The following is a 19,019-nucleotide window of genomic DNA, read 5'->3' on the forward strand; positions in this document are numbered from 1 at the left end:
GCTAGCTAGCTTCTTCCTTTTAACACATTTACAATTTCCCATTTCTCTTTACTCTTCATTTTCTTCCCTTATAAACCCTCCTTATCTCAATTAACCTTCATAACTTGAAAAAAAGAATTGTTAGTTCGTTGAAAATGTCTGCTTCATTTCAAACTCTTCCAAATCCCGGGCCGCCTCAGCAGCCCGGAATTTACCCAACTACTACTTCCACTACCACATCCGCAAGTGATGATCCGAACGCAAACGGGTCGGATCATTCAAGTGGGTCATTTGGTATGGTTTTTATTGTCCTTGCGGTAATTCTAGTAATCTCAGCTATTGCATGTGCCGTAGGCCGATTTTGTGGTAAAAAGTCTAATAAATCCCACAAATCAAATCATCCAAAGGCTCATAAAAATAAGAGCCATGGGAAAAATGAATATAACAATAACCCAAACTACAACCAGAACCCCAACTATAACCCGAACCCGAATCATAACCCGAACATGAATGGTGGGTATAACCATAGCCACATGATGAACCACCACCAAATCAATAGCCAAAAAGGCGGAAATCCTTACAAGCAACAGGGTGGAGGGGGTGGTGGAAGTGGGCCGGGTGGGCGTCCAAAAAACCCGGATATGGAATTCGGGTATAGGTCCAAAGAAGGTGATATCATGCTAGGGTTTCAACCAAAGACCCGGACAATGTTTCCTAATAACAAAATTGCTAATAATAATAATAATGGTGATTTTAGAGTTGATAGTATGGGAAGAGGAGGTATGGAAAATCATCGTCATCATCATGGAATGGGGGATCCTAGAGATTTTCCTTAGATTTGATTATTAAAATTTATTTAAATAAATTAATTACCATTTAACTAGGAATATATATTGTTGAAGATCTCCTTCATAAAATAACTTTTAATTTTTTTTCTTTTTTCTTTCTTATATTTTTTAATTTAATGATTATATTATTTATGGTGCTAATTAAATTAAGTTTGGAGGGTATGAAAATGTGTACGAAGTAAGGTATATTTTACTATGACAAAACTTTTGTGTTATCAAATTAAGTTTTAACATAGTGTTTAATTGATTGATTTAAGTTTGGATGCTAATTAAATTCCAAGTATTTCAATTTGGGTTTAAATAATCCATATATATATATATTGTCATCCTAATAAGTTTTTTATTTTACGTTTTATATTGCGAAATTATGATTAGAAATTAAATACTACTACCTCCTATTCAGCTGAATTGTCCCATTTTTTTTTTGGCACTATTCACTTATCACTCTTAATTTGTATTTTACTCTTAATCTATAAGTTAAAACATAGTCATATGGGATCTTGTTTGATTCGTCTCAATACAAGGATTATTAATATCAACTTTTTATAATTTTTAATTAAGCATAATTTGAGATATTAAGAGTTAAAATGTTGCCTCGGCAAGTGTGAAAAGTCAAATGGGACAGTTCAGCTGAATAGGAGGGAGTATTAAATAATTATCTTCTAATTTAGCTTGTAAATCTTCTAGAGAAGATATTAAGATCAAATATAGATTACCAATATACATGGCTTCCTTAAAACAAAAAATTCTATTCCACAATTCCATAATCTCTAAATTGTCATACAATTGTAAGTAGGAAATTTTTATCTTTAATATCTAAAATTATTGATAAAACATTTTTAAAACACAACTCACTACCATTAATATTGATATAGAATTTCCTTTATTTATTGTAAATGATGATGCACTACCATTAAAACTTAGTGTTATGTTAGTAGTAGGTAGTACCAATATGTGTACAATTTACTTTTTAGGTACGGTGCTGGAAATGTGCCCACTGAAAAAGGAAAAGCATTGGATCAAAGGGACACCTATTCAATTAATATTTCAACCTTTTTTACAAAAAATCTTGAAACGAGCAATGGGTCAAAACATAAATGCATTCTTTTAAAGAATTCAAATTAAGATAAATTATAAATTTTTTTTTAGGAAAATTATAATGTTTAAAGCTAAGGAGATTTCTCTTTTTTAAATTTTCAACAAATTATATGTTATGTAACAAATTACTAAGTACTGATTAATTAGAATCATATAAGTCATTTTAATACTCCTATGTTATGTTTTAGATGCTATATTAGGACTTTGCACGAGAATTAAAAAATGAGTATTTTGTGTTAGAAAGACCTTTATAATTCCTAATAAATAGATTTGATGGAAAAAGGAAAATAAAGAATGAGTATGTTTTAGACCGTTATATCCAGCTTGAAGGTGATTCACTGACAGTCGTAAGAGTTATTGTGAATCGAGTGGAAGGCTTCTCTCCTATCCATTTGATCTATGACGATATCTTCTATCTTTGTACTAGTTTTTTGGATTTTGGTTGTAGTTTTGTTAGCCGCAATGGTAATATTTTAGCTCATTTAGTGGCTAGGTGGGATTCCGGGGCTGCTAACGAAAAAATTTGTATGAACCCTTTTTCCCAAGGCCTTTTAATCTCGATTGAGCTCGATTTATAATATGCCACAGATTTACCTAAGAAAAAAGAAAAATAAATATAAAGAATTTTATCAAGATCATAATTTGATTTTTTACATCTTCATTAACTTAGGATTTTTTTTGAAAGAAACATTCACATAGTATAGGAGTAATCATAGTTGTGATTTCTTTGAATAATTGATAAAGATTTTACATTTATAACATTTTGAACAGCATAAGTGATTCTCAAATTGTTGACAAAATGACCCAAAATATTTATTTTACGTGGTTTAGAATTTGAGAATTGCAATAAATGTTCAAATATTACAAAATAATTATGATAAGATGAATCAAAGTATTATTTAATTTTATTTTAAAATACTACAAATTTAATACTCTCTAATCTCAATTAAATGTCAATATTAGGAGTGTTCAAAATCGAATATATAATCGATTTAGATTTTGACTTCGAAATTTCAGATATTTAAAATCCTAATTCGGTTCCGATTCGACCAAATTGAGCATTCGAAATTCTAATATCCAGTTTATTACGAATCAGATGTCGGGTATCAATTTTTTTCAAACATTCTTTTTTTTAAAAAAAAATTTTGCGCTTTTGTACACCAGACATTTAAGCCCACTTCTCTTTCTTTCTTTAATCAAATTTACATTTTATATTTTGAAAACCAAGTCATTTTGGCAATATGATTGGGTAAAGTCTAAATTAATCAATAATTGATAAGCTATGTCACTTAATTGCAGTTAAAAATTAGTAAAACTTAGAAGATTTAAAGCATAAATAGAGTTTTTCTATAAATAAAAAATAAAATAATTAAAAAAAAAATGAAAACTTGGATTTTCAGTTTCACTGAAATCACGATCTGAATCCAATTTCAATATCCAAAATATCCAATTTTAAAAATCGAATAAACTATCCAATTTAAATATTAGATAGTGAATATTTCAGACTGGATAACATATCTCAAATTAAGCTTATACCAGAAATTTCTAATCAATCACCGTAATTTGTAAATATCAAGGACAAAACATTTTCAGTCGTCACTCATTTTCTTTTATGCGGGGCTCTTTCTTTTTGGAGGTAAAATAGACCACTTTCCTCTAGTCCTCCCTTTAAAGAAGTACGTGTATGAATTGTTCGTCACCTCCCCTCACCCAAACTCCGCCTTTGTGCGGGATATTGGGTACGATGATGATGATGGTGATGATGATGATGACAAAAGGACAAAACAAATACCAATAAAATAAACAAAACAAAAAAAATAAATTGAAATCCTAAAATCCCCGCTCTATTACATCCTTCTGCATAAGAGTGATTTGTCAATATTATAAAGAGCGGTTATTTACTTAGACTATCTCAAGTTGATACTAGCTAGTACTCCCTCCGTTCTTTTTTGTTCTTCTCGTTTACTTTTTGCACAGTTTTCAAGGTAAATTTTAAACCTCAATATCTCTAAATACACATGATAAAAAATTCTTTATAAAAAAAGTATAAATTTAGACGAATCTAACGACATCTCATATAGATATATTTTATCTTCTAAATATGTGTAAAAATATTTATCAAATTTCTCTCTGGTTCTGCTAGAATGAATTACCAGTAACAAGAATGAATTACGCACAACTTTTTAGAGTTCTCGGCTTCTCGCTCTAACAAGAATGACCCAAGATACAAAGATTGAAAAAAATAGAAGGTTATATATTTGAACAATAACACAAGTAGAATTTTAGTAAAAGTAGACACGTTCTTGTATGAATTTAGTAAATGTTAAAATAGGGTGCGACCGATCTTAAATTTTAGGATTATGGGTTAGAAATTGTGGGTTACTAATGTAGAGAAATTTTTATGTGGACTTAGTGCACACTAAAATATTATGAACCAAGTCTTAACACTTCTATTCTTACTTTCTTCACTCTCTTTACTTTTTACTACATACTTTAAAATAATTGAAAAAAAACTTTTTGAAAAAAATAATTTAAATTTTATTTTTTTAATTTTAATTTTCGTTTGTTAATTTTAATTTTTAAAATTTTAAATTTTTTTTATTTTTTTAATTTTTTAATTTTTAGTTTTTAAAATTTTAATTTGAATTTTTAACTTTTAATATTTAATTTTAAATATTTTAAATATTTATTTTTTAAAATTTTAAAAATTTTTTAAGAGTAGAATAGAGTGTAAGAGTTTAAGAGTAGAATAGAGTAGAGTGTAATGGAGTGGAGTGAAGTATAAGAGTAAAAAAGTGGAGTGGAAAAGTAACGTGGAATGAAAGAAAAGAATGTAAATGTTGGTCCACAAAAATATTAGTGTGGACTAAGTTTATACTAGACTTAATTTACTAATGTAATGGATGAAAGATGTAGGCTAATAAGCGACAATTAAGGAGTGATGTACAATAAAGTTATTATGCACAAGTCTATATCAAATTTATTCTCATAAATGTTTTGCTTGGATGAATACTAATATAGATAGTATATCTTTATCTACTAATCAAATTTCTATTTATTGCATTAAACAGAAAATTAGCAATAACAATTAACCATATATGCATGCGAATCAGAGAAATAAACGTACAATACTCTTTAACAAAGAAAGTCAGTTAAATATCAACACCACTAGGAGTACCCCAGTACTCTTTACCAATAATCAGCTTGATGTCAATTGTCATGGTACTATTTTTTGCTCATTCAAAAGAGAAAGATGGATTTTTTTTAAAAAAAATAGTAATAAATGAAAAGAGTATGTGCATGAAATTAAAAGAGTGTTAAAATGTATGGACTAGAATAAAAAAAAGTGATGGACCATTATCCAAAAATAAAAATGTTGCAAATTAAGTGGGACGGACCAAAATGGAAAATGATGCAAATTCAATGGAACAGAGGGAGTATTTTCTTTTACCCTTCAAAATATACGATACATCCTGCAACTGATATATTATATTATTCATCTTCGTTTTGAAATAAAAATATTTATAATTGATAGTGATATGTTGTATGTGAAAATGTCATTATCGATTATAATAAATATAATGAAACTGAGGTATAAATTAGGGGGTATAATGGTGGAATACGTAAACAAAGATGCAGGGTAGAATCAACACAAGAGTTTCAGTTTCATGAGCAATAATGTATATATTTATTGGGCCGGATCACTTTGAATATTGAGCTGAATAAATTAGGTTGTTCTAACAAGAAAAACTTAAAAGAGAAATTCTTAATTAAGACCGCTTATCATGAGACGACTTAATATGAGCTAATTTAATTTTTATTTTATTACAAATTAATGAAAAAAGCAGTTTCGGTTTAGTTATTTGTTGTTTAAGTTTAACTCAATTAATTATATTTTTATTTGGATCCATTCTATAATGAGACGGTCTCAAACAAGACTTATTGTAACTTGAAAGGAAGTAAGAACAAGTTCCTAATCAATGGTAGAAGGTTTAGGAGGCTCATGATTAGAACCGTGTAATGGGTCAGATAAAAGTTGAGTTGAGCTCAAATAAAAAAGAGTCGGATTAAGTTGGGCTCAAATAAAAAATAAAACGGACTCAAATAGGCCGGTTGTGTCCTATCAAGGCGCTCCGCTCGGTTTGACCTATTTTTTATTTTGTTCTTCTAAATATTCATTAAAATAAGCATGTTGGATTGATTAAAATTTCCTATAACTTAATTACTTACTTTTGCAATTATACTTTGAGTATTGAAAATTATAAATCTATAATATTGTATCTAAGGACCCATATATAGCCTTAGCGAATTTTATTTAAATGATGACCAAGTCTAATTTATAGATTTTAGGTTAGTTGGATTTTTTATAAGAAAGCAAGAGTTACAATGCGCTCTTGATACAAAAGTTTTGATTAAGATAAAAGGTAGTATTTCCTCCTTTCCAATATACATGTTACATATTACGTTTACGCAATATAATATGTAAGTTACATTATTTATATCTTAAACTATTTTTAACTAAAAATTATAAAAATTAGAGCAATTAAATGATTCAAATAAAATTCCACTCGACTATATTTATTCTTACACATTTATCGCGATATATAAATAATAATATCATTATGTCTAATATAGCAAATCTTTCAAAATAGATGAAGTGTATTGAAGTTGTTATCCCATCATCACTCACTATAATTAAATTATCTCAAAATAGAAAGTTTATCCAATAATAGAAAAACCCCTACAAAAATCAAAATGCTTCTGGATCCTCTTTCATGTTGTACTATTATCAAAGTGGTCCATAAATGCACCATTTTCATTTTTCACAACAATGAACTTCACCAATACTCCGCATGCTATGATCATCGTCGACAGAGTTTGTTTTCATTGAATCACATGAAAACAAAAAATCTTTGATCTTCAAATGCTTTAGGAATCTTTCTCTCTTTCTCTTTCTAGATCGTTACAGGTAGCTTTCCCGCTTTTTTGAACCTTTCTTTTGGCCGTTAAATCTCTCTTTCTAACGTAGTCAAATTGCCAGATGTATCTGACTCAATAATGATTTTGTACTGATTTTTATCATTACTATAAAACTGGGTTTTCAAAATTACAATTTGGGTGAAAGTAAAATTTTCATTGCAGAAGAAGATTTTATTAGTGAATACCAAATGTTTGATGAAATGAGTCAGTTAGAAAGAGCATTACATAGTTTAAGACCCTTAGTTTTAGAGTCTGATAATTGGGATTATTTTGTTGTTTGGAAGCTTGGTGATGATCCTTCTAGGTTACCCTTTCTATTATTTTACTAAATTTTTGTAATAAGTTTGCTAATCTAAAGATTTTGTTTGATGGGTGTGCTTTTGATTGAATTAGTAAATTTTGATTGATGCGTGTTTTTGTTTTTGGTAGGTTTATTGAATGGATGGGTTGCTGCTGTAATGGTAGTAAGAAGCAGGAAAATGGGTTGAAGAAGGTGAAGAAACAGAAGGCCGGTAGTTCAAACCAAGTTTGTAGGGATGATTCTTTTGTTCATTTAGCTAATACTAAGTCTTGTGAAGCTCTTGCTAAATTTCCTCCATTTTTGTCGGTTTTTTCTGGGTAATATATCCTTTATATGCTCTACAATTCGCTTATTTTTTGAATGAATTTGTGAATGAGTTGATTGAGGTTGAATAGATTCAATTATTTGAGGCAAATGAATTGCAGGCTTCATGGAGAAGTTGTGATTTCCTGTCAACCCCATTGGCTTTCGGCTGATTCAAAGGTTTTTATTCATTCTTTTGTTCTTTTATTCCGTTGCTGCGTCTCATGTTGTTTTAGCTCAATTGTTGCTGGTGCTAATAGGCTTATGTTGTGGACTGATTGATTTCTTATGAATTAACAGTTGATCTTTGTATGTTTGATGATATGCTTTGCTTTATTACTAAGTAAATGAATGTTGATTTTTGTGAAATAAAACATTATTCTCCATTTGTTTAGTTGTTACACGTTCTCCTTTTATCCGGGGCTTTTTGAAAGAAGTGTAACAATTCAAAATGGAGGATAGTAATAGGTCATATATGTATCTAGACTGTGTTACGACGTCTTTCGACGTCACCTAAAATACCCATGTTCGGTTCTTGAGACTCCGACGTGGGTGTAGACTGAGGATACTTCATTTTGGACAAAACAACACGGTATGTTTAGTATGGTCTTCTCTGGTTTAAGGCTATGCTATTGCTTAGTATGTCTCCCTATTACACTTATCTTTATCTAATTAGGCAGTATATGATGCTAATTGATGCCTATGTGATTACTTGTGTAAAAGTTGGAGTCCCAAGATTCATGAAGTTGTTCTATTCTATGTTATTCTCGACATTCGAACTTGTGTAGGACAATTGGACACTTCATTTTGGACCGAAAATTATGGATTTTTCTCCTTAAATTAACCGAGTCTGACACTTGGACAAAAACCGATATCTTATATGAGTTTTCAAGTTCAAATAATAATGCCATACTGGAAAGGTGTTTCATTTAGTTGCAAAGATGTTGCTCTTTCTTAGTAATAGTTATTTCCAGACTTGATTCCAACATTTTCTTTCTCCAGGAATCCTGTGGAACCCATGTTCTAATACCTGTGTTTGGTGGTCTAGTAGAGCTGTACTCATCAAAGCTTGTAAGAAAAAGTCCCCCACCCCATTAGATTTTCAATGTTTCAGAGATAATAAGATAGAACTAAATGCTAGATGTATACTCATTCTGCATTTTATGATTTGTTGTATGATTTGTTAGCTAGAACGAAATGAAAGCATAATAGAATATGTGGAAGCTCTGTTCAACATCAAGTCAGAACTGGAAACTATGTCCACCTCTACTCTAACATTTGATGGGCAATCCATCAACTCATACGTCGATAAGAGCATTAGTTGCATATCATCCCTAAATCAAGCGAACATTCCAACTTGGCCTCAACCTTTGATCCCATTAGCCCTTCACAGCAGTGAGACAAACTTAGATGGATCCTCTACTGGTTCATTTCCTTTAGATGAGCGCCCTTCTCCTGATTCCAACCCTTGTTCCGCGGCTCATCAAAAATCCTTAAAGCTGCTCACTGCCAATCACGAAAATTCTATCATCCCTGTGGACAGAATAGACAATAGACGTAAGCCTGAAAAAGGACAGTGCAAATCAAAGAATCTTATAACAGAAAGGAATAGGAGACAGAGGATTAACGATGGAATTCTTGCTCTTCGCGCTCTGGTCCCAAAGATCACCAAGGTAATTACAGTTGCTTTACGAATTATGATCATATGTTCTTTAGTTAAATTAATTCAATGCCCTTAAGTGGTTCCCACCTAAGTGGGGTTTAGGGGTCGGTTTTACGCAACCTAATCCATTATAATTCAAAACCAAAGAACTATACGTCTCTGACTGATGAATGATAAATGATGTATGCTGTCGATAAGTGATAAGTTTTCTTGTTAGCTCAGATGCACAAAGCTGCAACACTAGCAGATGCAATTGATTATATAGTAGAGCTAAATAATGAGATCAAGGAACTAAAAGGTGAGCTTAAAAGTTCGAGCGTTGAAGACTCTTACAGGAAGAACACTTCGACACTAAAAGTTTCCGGTTTGGATAAAAAGGTCAGGGAGCCGAACCAAGCTAACACCTCTCTTGCAGAAGGACCAAAACTAGAGGTATAGTTCGGACAGGAAAATAATGTTCTTATAACTGTGCGTATCTTGTTATATTTTCATTAACAAGGAAATTGTTTGGTTGTAACGATATGCCATGTTGGTTATTTGTACTGATTAGGTTCTTGTACAAACGAACAAGCTCAGTACCGGCAATTTCTTGCTGAGAATTGTATGCCAACAAAGACACGGTGTGTTCACAAAATTGCTTCAGGCTCTAGATTATCTGGATTTACCTGTAGAAGATGTCAATCTCACGACGTGCCATGGAAAATTATCAGCACTTTTTGTAGTTCAGGTAACAGAAAAACCTAAAATTAATACATCATACATGAAACTTGATGAGAACTATTTTGTGTGTCGCAATCGTTAGGATTTTCATGTATCTATAATCTGTACATCCATTATTGATCTGCCGTTCTCTAATGACCATAGTCTTGTTGCTCGATGTTTTATAGTCGAAAAAGGAAGAGATTCGAGAGGAGGACTTAAAGGACTCACTGGTAAGACTTGCTGCTTAAACTATGTTTCCATAAGAATATTATCAGAATACATCCAGCCAATTTGATGTTCCAACTTTGGTTCTTTGGGGTTGTTAGTTTAGTATATACGTACACAGTAGAAGTATATACCTTGTATTTTGTATCCCTGGAGGATGATTTTAGTTAATCAAATTTTATTTCGCCGTTCCTTTCTCATCAAGCGTCAGGTGAAAACAATATATGATTTTCAAAAAAGTTAGCTTGCATTCAGACCCTTTTAAACCTCGTTTAGATGAGCGTCATTTTACGCATTGAAGAAATAGATCGTTATTCTTGCACTTGTACCCCTTAGGTCATAATTGTTGCAAATTACAACAATTGCTCATAAATTGTTTTCGGCTTTTTAATTAGATTAAAAGAAATAAGCAAACTATGGTTATGACTACTAAATCTTAATACTTGTAGATTATGTAACAAATTATATGGTTTATAATCAAAAAGCTTAATGTAGTGTTTAGGAACAAGTATGTCATTTCAAATTATGAAATCATAATGAAGAAATTTGAAAAGGACAAAGTTTGGGTAATCATTCTCAAACTTTTAACTTTAACTACTTTTTTGATTGCCAAACAATAAATTTGAGTCAATTTCAGCTTTCCAAATGAAATTATTGTTCCCAAACATGACATAAAGGTTGTATCGCCATTATGTATTATACACTCTATCATCCTCAACCTTTGATTTTGGTAATGATCCAATGTATAAGTTACGACTCATACTGCTGTCCAAAACCATTCTTGTCCACATATGAGTTGTTCCATATCGAAAAAAAAGAATAAAGTACTTCCTCCGTTTCTTTTTGTTCTTTCCATTTACTTTTTGCGCAGTTTTCAATGCAAATTTTAAACCTCAATATCTCTAAATACACATAATAAAAAATATACATTAAGACGAATTAAAGGAGATCTCACATGAATATATTTTATCTTCTAAATATGTGTTAAAAACATTAATTAAATTTTTCTCTCCTTAAAGTGGAATATTCCAAATGGAAAGAACATTAAAGAACGAAGAGAGTAGTGTAGTAGTTTATAAATTTAAGAAGTATTCCTAAGTTTTATTAGTAAACCTTCTTTAAGCTTATAAGTGAGAATCTTTTCTTCATCATGTTTGGATTACTCAAGCTCGGTAAAACCACCTTAAACGAGAATTTTTAAAATCTATTCACAAGCAAACCCTCCACAAGATCGAGTATAGCATTTCAGCTTGGTCACTAACTGTCCAATTTGATTTATGGCCCATAGGACCAATTTCTTCAATTTACTTTAATTATTATTACTTGTTAGTTGTTAACTTGTTATACTATACTCCATATACATTTATGTGAATGAAGCTAGCAACTAGCAAGATATAGATTATCATTATAATTTTAATGGTTAAATGTAGCAATTTCAATGAAATAGATACTTTCTATCTCTATCTTCTCAACTCTCAGTATACTTATCATCTAATAAAGTTTGTAACAATATTGTTTTAATTTGCTCTATTAACTCCACAATCCCTCTTTATTTCTCATAATAGTATAAATTTATTTTTTTTGCAAACTCCATGGAACAAAAGTAGTGTGTATAATTTGACTATCGGAGGCTCACCCACCTCAAGCTTGGAGTCTACCTCATCGATGCAAAACCGCACCTAACAATCTTAGTAGTTATATTAGTAATAAACGTAACCTTTTTATTAAGCGTTTAAACTTTTTAATCCTCTTAAATGTTTCTCACAAATTTTGCCCCAATTACTATGTTTGGATATAAAAGTTGGTAATTGAAATGAATGCATAAAAGGAGTACATAATAAATGTTGCACATGTTGGTGTTAGGAAGAATGTAGGAATGTGGGAAATGAATAGTGAACTTTAGAGCATTGCACCAAATAGCTGTTACTGGTCAATTGTTGCCGGCCCTTTGAACGGTCAACTTTTACGTCTTAGTCAATGTTGACTAATATTTTCTATGACCGTCCTAACTCCTAACATAGTAAGGATGGTTCTAAAACTAATTCAAGACAATTGGGTTGTTGTTATTAAACGGTCATAAGAGCATTTTTTATGGGAAGAAAAATTTGTTCATTATAATTTAATATTTTTTTTAAAACTCTTAATACTGATATTTTTTTGTTTGGATGGTAAAATTTTCACCAAAATGTTGCTTACAATAACATTTAATTAAACAAATAAGTTAGAAAAAGATCCACATGTCATATATTGATTTGACATTTTTTTCTTTTCATCATATATATTCTTTTAATTATTTTACAAAATTCACAAATTATTTTCAAAAAAAGAAGTTTACCAAAAATCTAGAAATATTTTTCTCTACAAATAGAGATCCATTTTATGTAATATTTATTATTTTATTTAGACAAAAAAAATAGTTTTTTCAACTAGGGTAAGTGAGAAAAGATGGTGGGATTTAATTGTATTGTTTGCTATTATGAGAATGTTTTTCATTTGTTTATTTAGTTGATGTGGAGGATAGAGAAATAAGAAAAGGGGATGACGAAATTTTTATTTATGTTCACGGATAATCATGTTTTAAATAATGATAATTCTTTTATGGAATAGTATATTTTCATGAAATATAATACGTCATTTTTATGGTATTGAATTAATTATTATGAAGAAAATGAAATAATTATGTTGAACAAGTATGACCATTAAACATGTCGAGATTAAAAAAAAATTTCATCTAAATTATGCTAAATTTTCATTACCTTTTTCATCATTTATAGTTCATATGGACAATCAAATGGGTTGTTGTTTAAGTATCCAATTGGCCATTTACAATTATGTTTAATTGATTTTAGTTGTTTTGTATTCTTGGTTGCATTTGATTAAAACAACTTTACAATTTTGATTAAAATGTGACAGACAATAGGAACGTAGAAATATGATAATGTAACGACTTAAAATTCTTAATCTTAATCTTTTGATTAATTATTTCGAATTTTCAATTTAAATTTTTAATCCTTTGATTATCTATTTTAAATCATCTTTAATTCCTAACCCTTTTCCAATTTTGTAATTTCTTTTAAATATTAAACTTCAAAATATTATTTTGTTTAAAATCTTTTTATAAGCACTAAAATATTATTTTATTATTTTATAGTACGAAAAGTATAATTTTATTATTATATTAACGGATTTGTAAAACGTTACGTATTAACTTTCTTCCTTAAACTGACATTACTACTTATTATTTCAACCTTATAACTTTTATTTAATTATTTTATACATAAAAATGAGTCGTATTATTATTATTGACATTAAGTATAGTTTAAGTAAATTTTCTAAGTAAACTACATATTTTAATGATCAAATTTATCTAATATTTTAATGTATAAGCACTTGTACATGCTAGAATAAAAATTTGATGAACCAAAATCCTTTCTATAGTAACTCATGATGTTCATCACATACACAAGCTAACATTCTTCTACACTCCAAACTCTTGCACATTCACTTACACACTCCAACTCTTACACATGCACTTACACACTGTAAATCACTTACACAAGTTAACCTTCTTATATACTCCTAACACTCTTTTTCATACAATTTAATGAACTACAAAGTTTCCCAAACCCATTATAAATATCTCTCTTAGCCATGAGATCACTTACACCACCATCATCAAATCTTTCTAACATTCTTTCTTATATTTTCACTTCATTAAAATCTTATTACATTAATACCTTTATTAATAGTTGAACAAAATCAAGAACATGGAGCTTATTACACTCTTTATTGAGCTTAAATCATCATCATTATGGAGCATTATTAGGTTGTTACTTTGGGTACTTAATGTATCATTATTTTTAGAGTTTAGATTTAATTATTTTGGGAGCTTAAAAGATCATCATTATTTTGGGAGTTTGGATTAATTATCTTTAGAGCATTATTATCTATCTGGGAGGGTCTTATTTCTTATTATTTTTCTAATACTTAGTACTAATCCTTGGTATTAATTGGTATAACTTCTTACCCTACTCTTTTTGTGGAATTTTACATTATATTTACTTTATAATATGCAAAGTATGAAATATGCAAATATGTTTTATTAAGAAGTTAGTTTAATGAAAATATGATCAAGATTATATTAAGTATGTGTATGCTAAAAGTATTTTTTAGTATGTAAATTTAATAATCTTTGAACAAGTTAAGGAAATTGGGTGCAAAATTATATTCTAGTGATATTAAGTATGATTCATGTTATAAATTAGTGCTAGTATGTTTATGAGTTATGTGTTACATTAGGAATGTTATTATATTTAAGAACTTTCACGTTAGAACTTTATTAATATGTTTATGTTAGCCTTCAAATTAGTTTATAAGGTAGCAAGTTATATGAAGAATATTGTTATTATACTTTATTTTGAGATTTAAGTTTATCCTTAAGGTTATAGTAAATTACTAAGTTATTGCGTAAAGTTTTTATTTTTATAAGTGGTTATGTTAATTATTTAAATCTAGGATTTAGTATGATAAATTAAATTATGTCGTTTTTTTATGTGAAAAGGGCCAAAAACACTCATAGGTCATTCGACCAGTATCATATAAATAAAAAAAAAGAGTTTGATTTACTATTTTAAATTATTACAACTATTTTAAATGAACTTACTTAAGTGTTAAGATTACCGAATTGTATAAGTGGCAGTAATGTACTTATGTCAGGATTGAGAATGATATCTTAATGACTTAAAAGTATAGAACAGAAAAAGAATATGTTAAAAGTATACGGTGGTGTTAATTAATTATAAGTTCGTACTTTAATTCTTAGTTTGTAAATGTAGCGTATTATTTCTATATTTTGAGTTGGATAGGAAGTTATGCTCGGCATTAAGCGCTGACCGATTCAATCGGCTGTCATCCGTATCATGGATGACAGCATCTTGCAGGATTTAGTTCAAGTTTCGATTCAGGCCGCAACAATTACTATTTATCGAGAACTTAGCTGCTTTTTGTATCTTTATTGATGACTTGATGATGATGTATTTTTTCATTTTGAGCTATCAGATATAATATTTTACTTTTATTTTAAACAGTTTTATTTTTTATGATTTAAAGTTTTTTAACGGTATTTTGAAACTTCCGCAAAATTTTTATATTAAACATTATTATTAAATATTAATTATATATCGATATTGTTATTCCTGTTACAGATACACTCATGTCTTGATGATATAATTACAAATTGCTATAATGTGGGTCTGTGATAAAATTTAGTTTTTGGTTAATTATAAAGCAAGACAAATAATACATCCTATCACATCGTCCATAGATAATGCACATTTGAAATGACTCAGTGCTAACTAATGCAAATACTCATCAAATGAATTGATTAACCTATTTTTTATTTTATTGAATTAAGTACGCTATAGTGAATTTTATTATTTTAAAATAAAAATATTATATCTTAGAATACAAACAACTGTTTCGTAAGTTAGTTAAATGCATATGATAAATAAGTGTAAATTTAAATATATGTGTGACAAAAAATTTTAGAGTTTTCATCACCATGAGAAAAAGATAAAAGATGATAATCGACAAGCTTGTCCATTAAAGCTAATTTTTTTTGTCATGTTTTGTTTTTCCACTTTAAAATATAGTTTACTCTAAAATAGAGAAAAACTTAAATAAGAATTTTGAATAATGACATATAAAGAATAAAATAAAAAATATGAAATATTATTAGATTTCATGTATATTTTTTTATCATTTACTCCTATATAAAATATTTATTACGTAATATTTAGAGATATTTATTTAGAAACACTAAAAGTTAAAAGTTATTTTAAAAACTGTACATATAAAAAAGAGAGTATAGAAGAGTAATTAAACATGATACCATGCAATTAATGAGTTTAATACTGGGTTGTAGTTGTTGTGTACTAAAATAAAGATAATTAACGTGTGAAATCAAATTAATCAAAGAATCATTGCACCATAATAAAATTCCAAAAAGTGGACATTCCAAAATCTTAATGCACCTTCCAAGAAAATTTGATTCTTACGAAAAAAGAATCAAACTTTTACCATAACCAAAAGCAAAGCCTGCAGTTGGGGACTACGGCTACATCTCACTAATAAAGCAAATTCAATGCCATTACTTATAATATTCAATTATTCATTATTCATTAATTATATATACTCTCCTATTTACTTTTTCATGGTTTCTCATGTAACTTTTGTGCTTCAATATCTCTGCATTATAAAAAATTATAAAATATATATGATAAAAAAGTATATATTAAAATGAATTTAACGAGATTTTATATGCATATATTTTATCATTTATGTATTTCTTAAATATCTTAATCAAAATTTTCTCTCTAAAATAAAATATTCTAAATGGGAAGAACATTAAGAAACGAATGGAGTATGTTGTACTATTAAATTTGAACTTTTATCCATTTTAAAAACTTATTTATGAAATGAAAAAATGAAACAAATATTAAGAAATTTGTAGGATATTCAAATTATAAGATCAAAATTTTAAAAGAAAAGTTAAAAATAATATCAATGTGTAGATAAAAATTAACAAAATTAGTGAAAACTTAATCCAAAATATTGCAAAATAAATGGGACAATTTAAAATAGAAATGTACACATATTACATATAGTGACATGGAGAGTAGTATTTAATCCAAGGCTAATAATATTTATATTCCGTTTCAACTAAATAATAAACTAATTATTTAACATAAAAAAATTAAGTACATAAATCAACATGTAATTATCCTATTTCAAACTGAATAGTATTATTAGTAGTAAAATGTTTTACTCTTTAATTATTAGTTATTCCCTGTATCTTGTAATAATTATTACTCTTTTCGTTTTCACATTGAATCTTGATAAATTCGTTTTAGTATTACTTTCTAATTATCAAAGTTTTAGAAAATTACAATTAAAATTATTTATATTTTAAGCTTACATTAAAATTAAAAAAAAGTGAATTAGAAACACAAATGAAAATAGAGGAACACAATTCATTGAAAAATCTTATACGACAGGTTAATTGTTTACAACAGCTAATAATTGACCATTAAATTCAAATGAAATTTCCATACAATTAACAAAAAGTAAAAATATGAGAATTCAATCCATCTAGATTATGAACCAACTTTTTACTTAGTAAATTATCTGCCTAAGGTATTATTAAGTATTAAGGATATAAAGATTATATTTATTTATTATTTAGCTATTACTTATAGTTATAAAAAACATATTTAATTATTTAGTAATTAATTATTAAATGTTGTATTATTTAGATAAATTATCCGATAAGTAAATGTTAAAATGTAGCTAAGTGAATTTTTTAATTGAAATTTCTCATTTTCACACCCACTTGGGTCCAGTTTCAGGATCCCACGTGTAGGCCCAACGACGTGGACTGTTCTTATCCTTTTATTCTTTTTTTATATATTTTCCCACAATATGATTTTCGTCGTTAACTTACCACCTCTTTATCTCTCTCTAAAATCCATTTTTTCTCAGTTTCTCTCTCTCTTAAATCATGGAAGAAAATCAAAATCAAAATCACGATGAAAACGGTAAGTTATCAGAAATCGCTGATAAGTTGGATAAAACTCTAGATTTGACCGTAGAGTCATCCTCGTCCGAAGATGAAGATGAAGATGAAGAAAATGGAAACGAAGATGAAGAAGAAGAAGATGATGAAAATGAAGAATTTGAGTTTTGTTTCGTAGGAGATTTAAGTTCTCCTGTATCAGCAGAAGAAGTGTTTAAAGACGGTCAGATCCGAGCTGTTGCACCGTATTCCGCTGAGAATGCCGAAGAAGGAGAATCATCTCGCGGACCTCCAGTGAAAAAGTTATTTGTGGTTTCATCGCCGGAAAACGATGACGTGGCAGAAGGACCGTACTGTACGTGGAAGTCACCTGTGCCTGAAATGAGTCGGAAAAGTAATTCTACGGGGTTTTCGAAGCTATGGAGGGTTAAAGAGTTGTTAGCGAGGAGTAATAGTGACGGAAAAGATTCCTTTGTGTTTTTGACGGGTAAAAACGACGAAACATCATCTACTAAGAAGAAGAAGAAGAAGAAAGAGGTGAAAATGGAGAAGAAGAGTGAAACGACGGCGTTTGGAGGAGAGAGTAAACAGAAGAAAAAGAAAAAATCAGCATATGAATTGTTGTATGGAGGAAAGAAAGACAAAAAGAAAGTAGGTGGGAAATCATATTTGCCATATAGGCAAGATTTGGTGGGGTTTTTTACGAATGGTAGTAGTGGTTTGAGTAGGAATGTTCATCCCTATTAATTTTATTATTTTTTTCAATTCAAATTATGAATATTTTGTTGTGAAAGACGAAAAAAGAAAACAAAAATGTGAGTTGTATAATTATGAATAATGAAATGACTTGCATTTTTGTAATTGTTGATATTAAATTAAATACTCTAGATAGTTTTCTAGATGGTGCGTCAAGGGAATAAGATTTGTCTGAATGCTGACAATTAATTTGATTTATTTCTAATTGTATTTTGGGGCGGCTGTATACGGATGAATAGGATGATGAATACGTTAATACTTAATTAATAATACTATAGTATTCGGTCCAAAAGTATTAAATAGTATGTTTAAATTATGTGAAAAGACTAGTAAAAATAAATAATTGAGAATATGAGCCAGAAAAAAACGTCAAATAATTGAACATAGCAAACTGAAATTAATATAACGGAGAATATTTTAGGAATATTCATGTGATTTTGGTGATGGTGGAGTACTAATTAAGGAGAAGACTATCATGTAATTATCGTCTGTCTAGAAATTTTGATGAAATTTCTCCGTGAATTTGCTATGTTCATATCATGTTGTAGAAGAGTACTTCCATTCTATTATAATTGTTACATTTGATTTTTT

General features: G+C 28.9%; 3 protein-coding genes across 4 annotated transcripts; all 3 read left to right on the forward strand.

The window, feature by feature from the left end:
• On the forward strand, positions 1–1,060 carry LOC130807533 (uncharacterized). The gene has a single exon (XM_057672779.1). The coding sequence runs from the start codon at positions 135–137 to the stop codon at positions 813–815; it is 681 nt and encodes a 226-aa protein (XP_057528762.1). The 5' UTR covers positions 1–134; the 3' UTR covers positions 816–1,060.
• A 5,595-nt stretch (positions 1,061–6,655) lies between these two features.
• LOC130807534 (transcription factor bHLH90) lies at positions 6,656–15,173 on the forward strand. 2 transcript variants are annotated; one of them, XM_057672781.1, is made up of 9 exons: positions 6,656–6,894; positions 7,335–7,523; positions 7,632–7,689; positions 8,512–8,580; positions 8,697–9,182; positions 9,395–9,604; positions 9,723–9,899; positions 10,060–10,104; positions 15,030–15,136. In XM_057672781.1, exons 2-9 carry the CDS (start codon positions 7,348–7,350, stop codon positions 15,093–15,095), a joined length of 1,287 nt encoding a protein of 428 aa, XP_057528764.1. In that variant the 5' UTR covers positions 6,656–6,894; positions 7,335–7,347; the 3' UTR covers positions 15,096–15,136. The 2 variants fall into 2 exon arrangements, with proteins under 2 accessions (XP_057528764.1, XP_057528763.1); XM_057672780.1 differs by lacking the exon at positions 6,656–6,894 and adding an exon at positions 6,934–7,209 and having other exon boundaries at positions 15,030–15,173.
• A 2,420-nt stretch (positions 15,174–17,593) lies between these two features.
• Positions 17,594–18,626, forward strand: LOC130807535 (rRNA biogenesis protein RRP36-like). Its single transcript, XM_057672783.1, has one exon. The coding sequence runs from the start codon at positions 17,658–17,660 to the stop codon at positions 18,417–18,419; it is 762 nt and encodes a 253-aa protein (XP_057528766.1). The 5' UTR covers positions 17,594–17,657; the 3' UTR covers positions 18,420–18,626.
• The last annotated feature ends 393 nt before the right edge of the window (positions 18,627–19,019 follow it).

This window comes from Amaranthus tricolor, chromosome 3, assembly GCF_026212465.1.
Source record: "Amaranthus tricolor cultivar Red isolate AtriRed21 chromosome 3, ASM2621246v1, whole genome shotgun sequence".
In the NCBI taxonomy this organism is placed as follows: domain Eukaryota; kingdom Viridiplantae; phylum Streptophyta; class Magnoliopsida; order Caryophyllales; family Amaranthaceae; genus Amaranthus; species Amaranthus tricolor.

Excerpts from the sequence above, each read along its gene's own strand:
- LOC130807533 (XM_057672779.1), top strand. The coding sequence starts at position 135 with ATGTCTGCTTCATTTCAAACTCTTCCAAATCCCGGGCCGCCTCAGCAG.
- LOC130807535 (XM_057672783.1), top strand. The coding sequence starts at position 17,658 with ATGGAAGAAAATCAAAATCAAAATCACGATGAAAACGGTAAGTTATCA.
- LOC130807534 (XM_057672780.1), top strand. The coding sequence starts at position 7,094 with ATGTTTGATGAAATGAGTCAGTTAGAAAGAGCATTACATAGTTTAAGA. Across the intron at positions 7,524-7,631 it reads TTTTTGTCGGTTTTTTCTGG|GCTTCATGGAGAAGTTGTGA; the intron begins GTAATATATCCT and ends AATGAATTGCAG. Across the intron at positions 10,105-15,029 it reads AGGACTTAAAGGACTCACTG|CATCTTGCAGGATTTAGTTC; the intron begins GTAAGACTTGCT and ends CATGGATGACAG.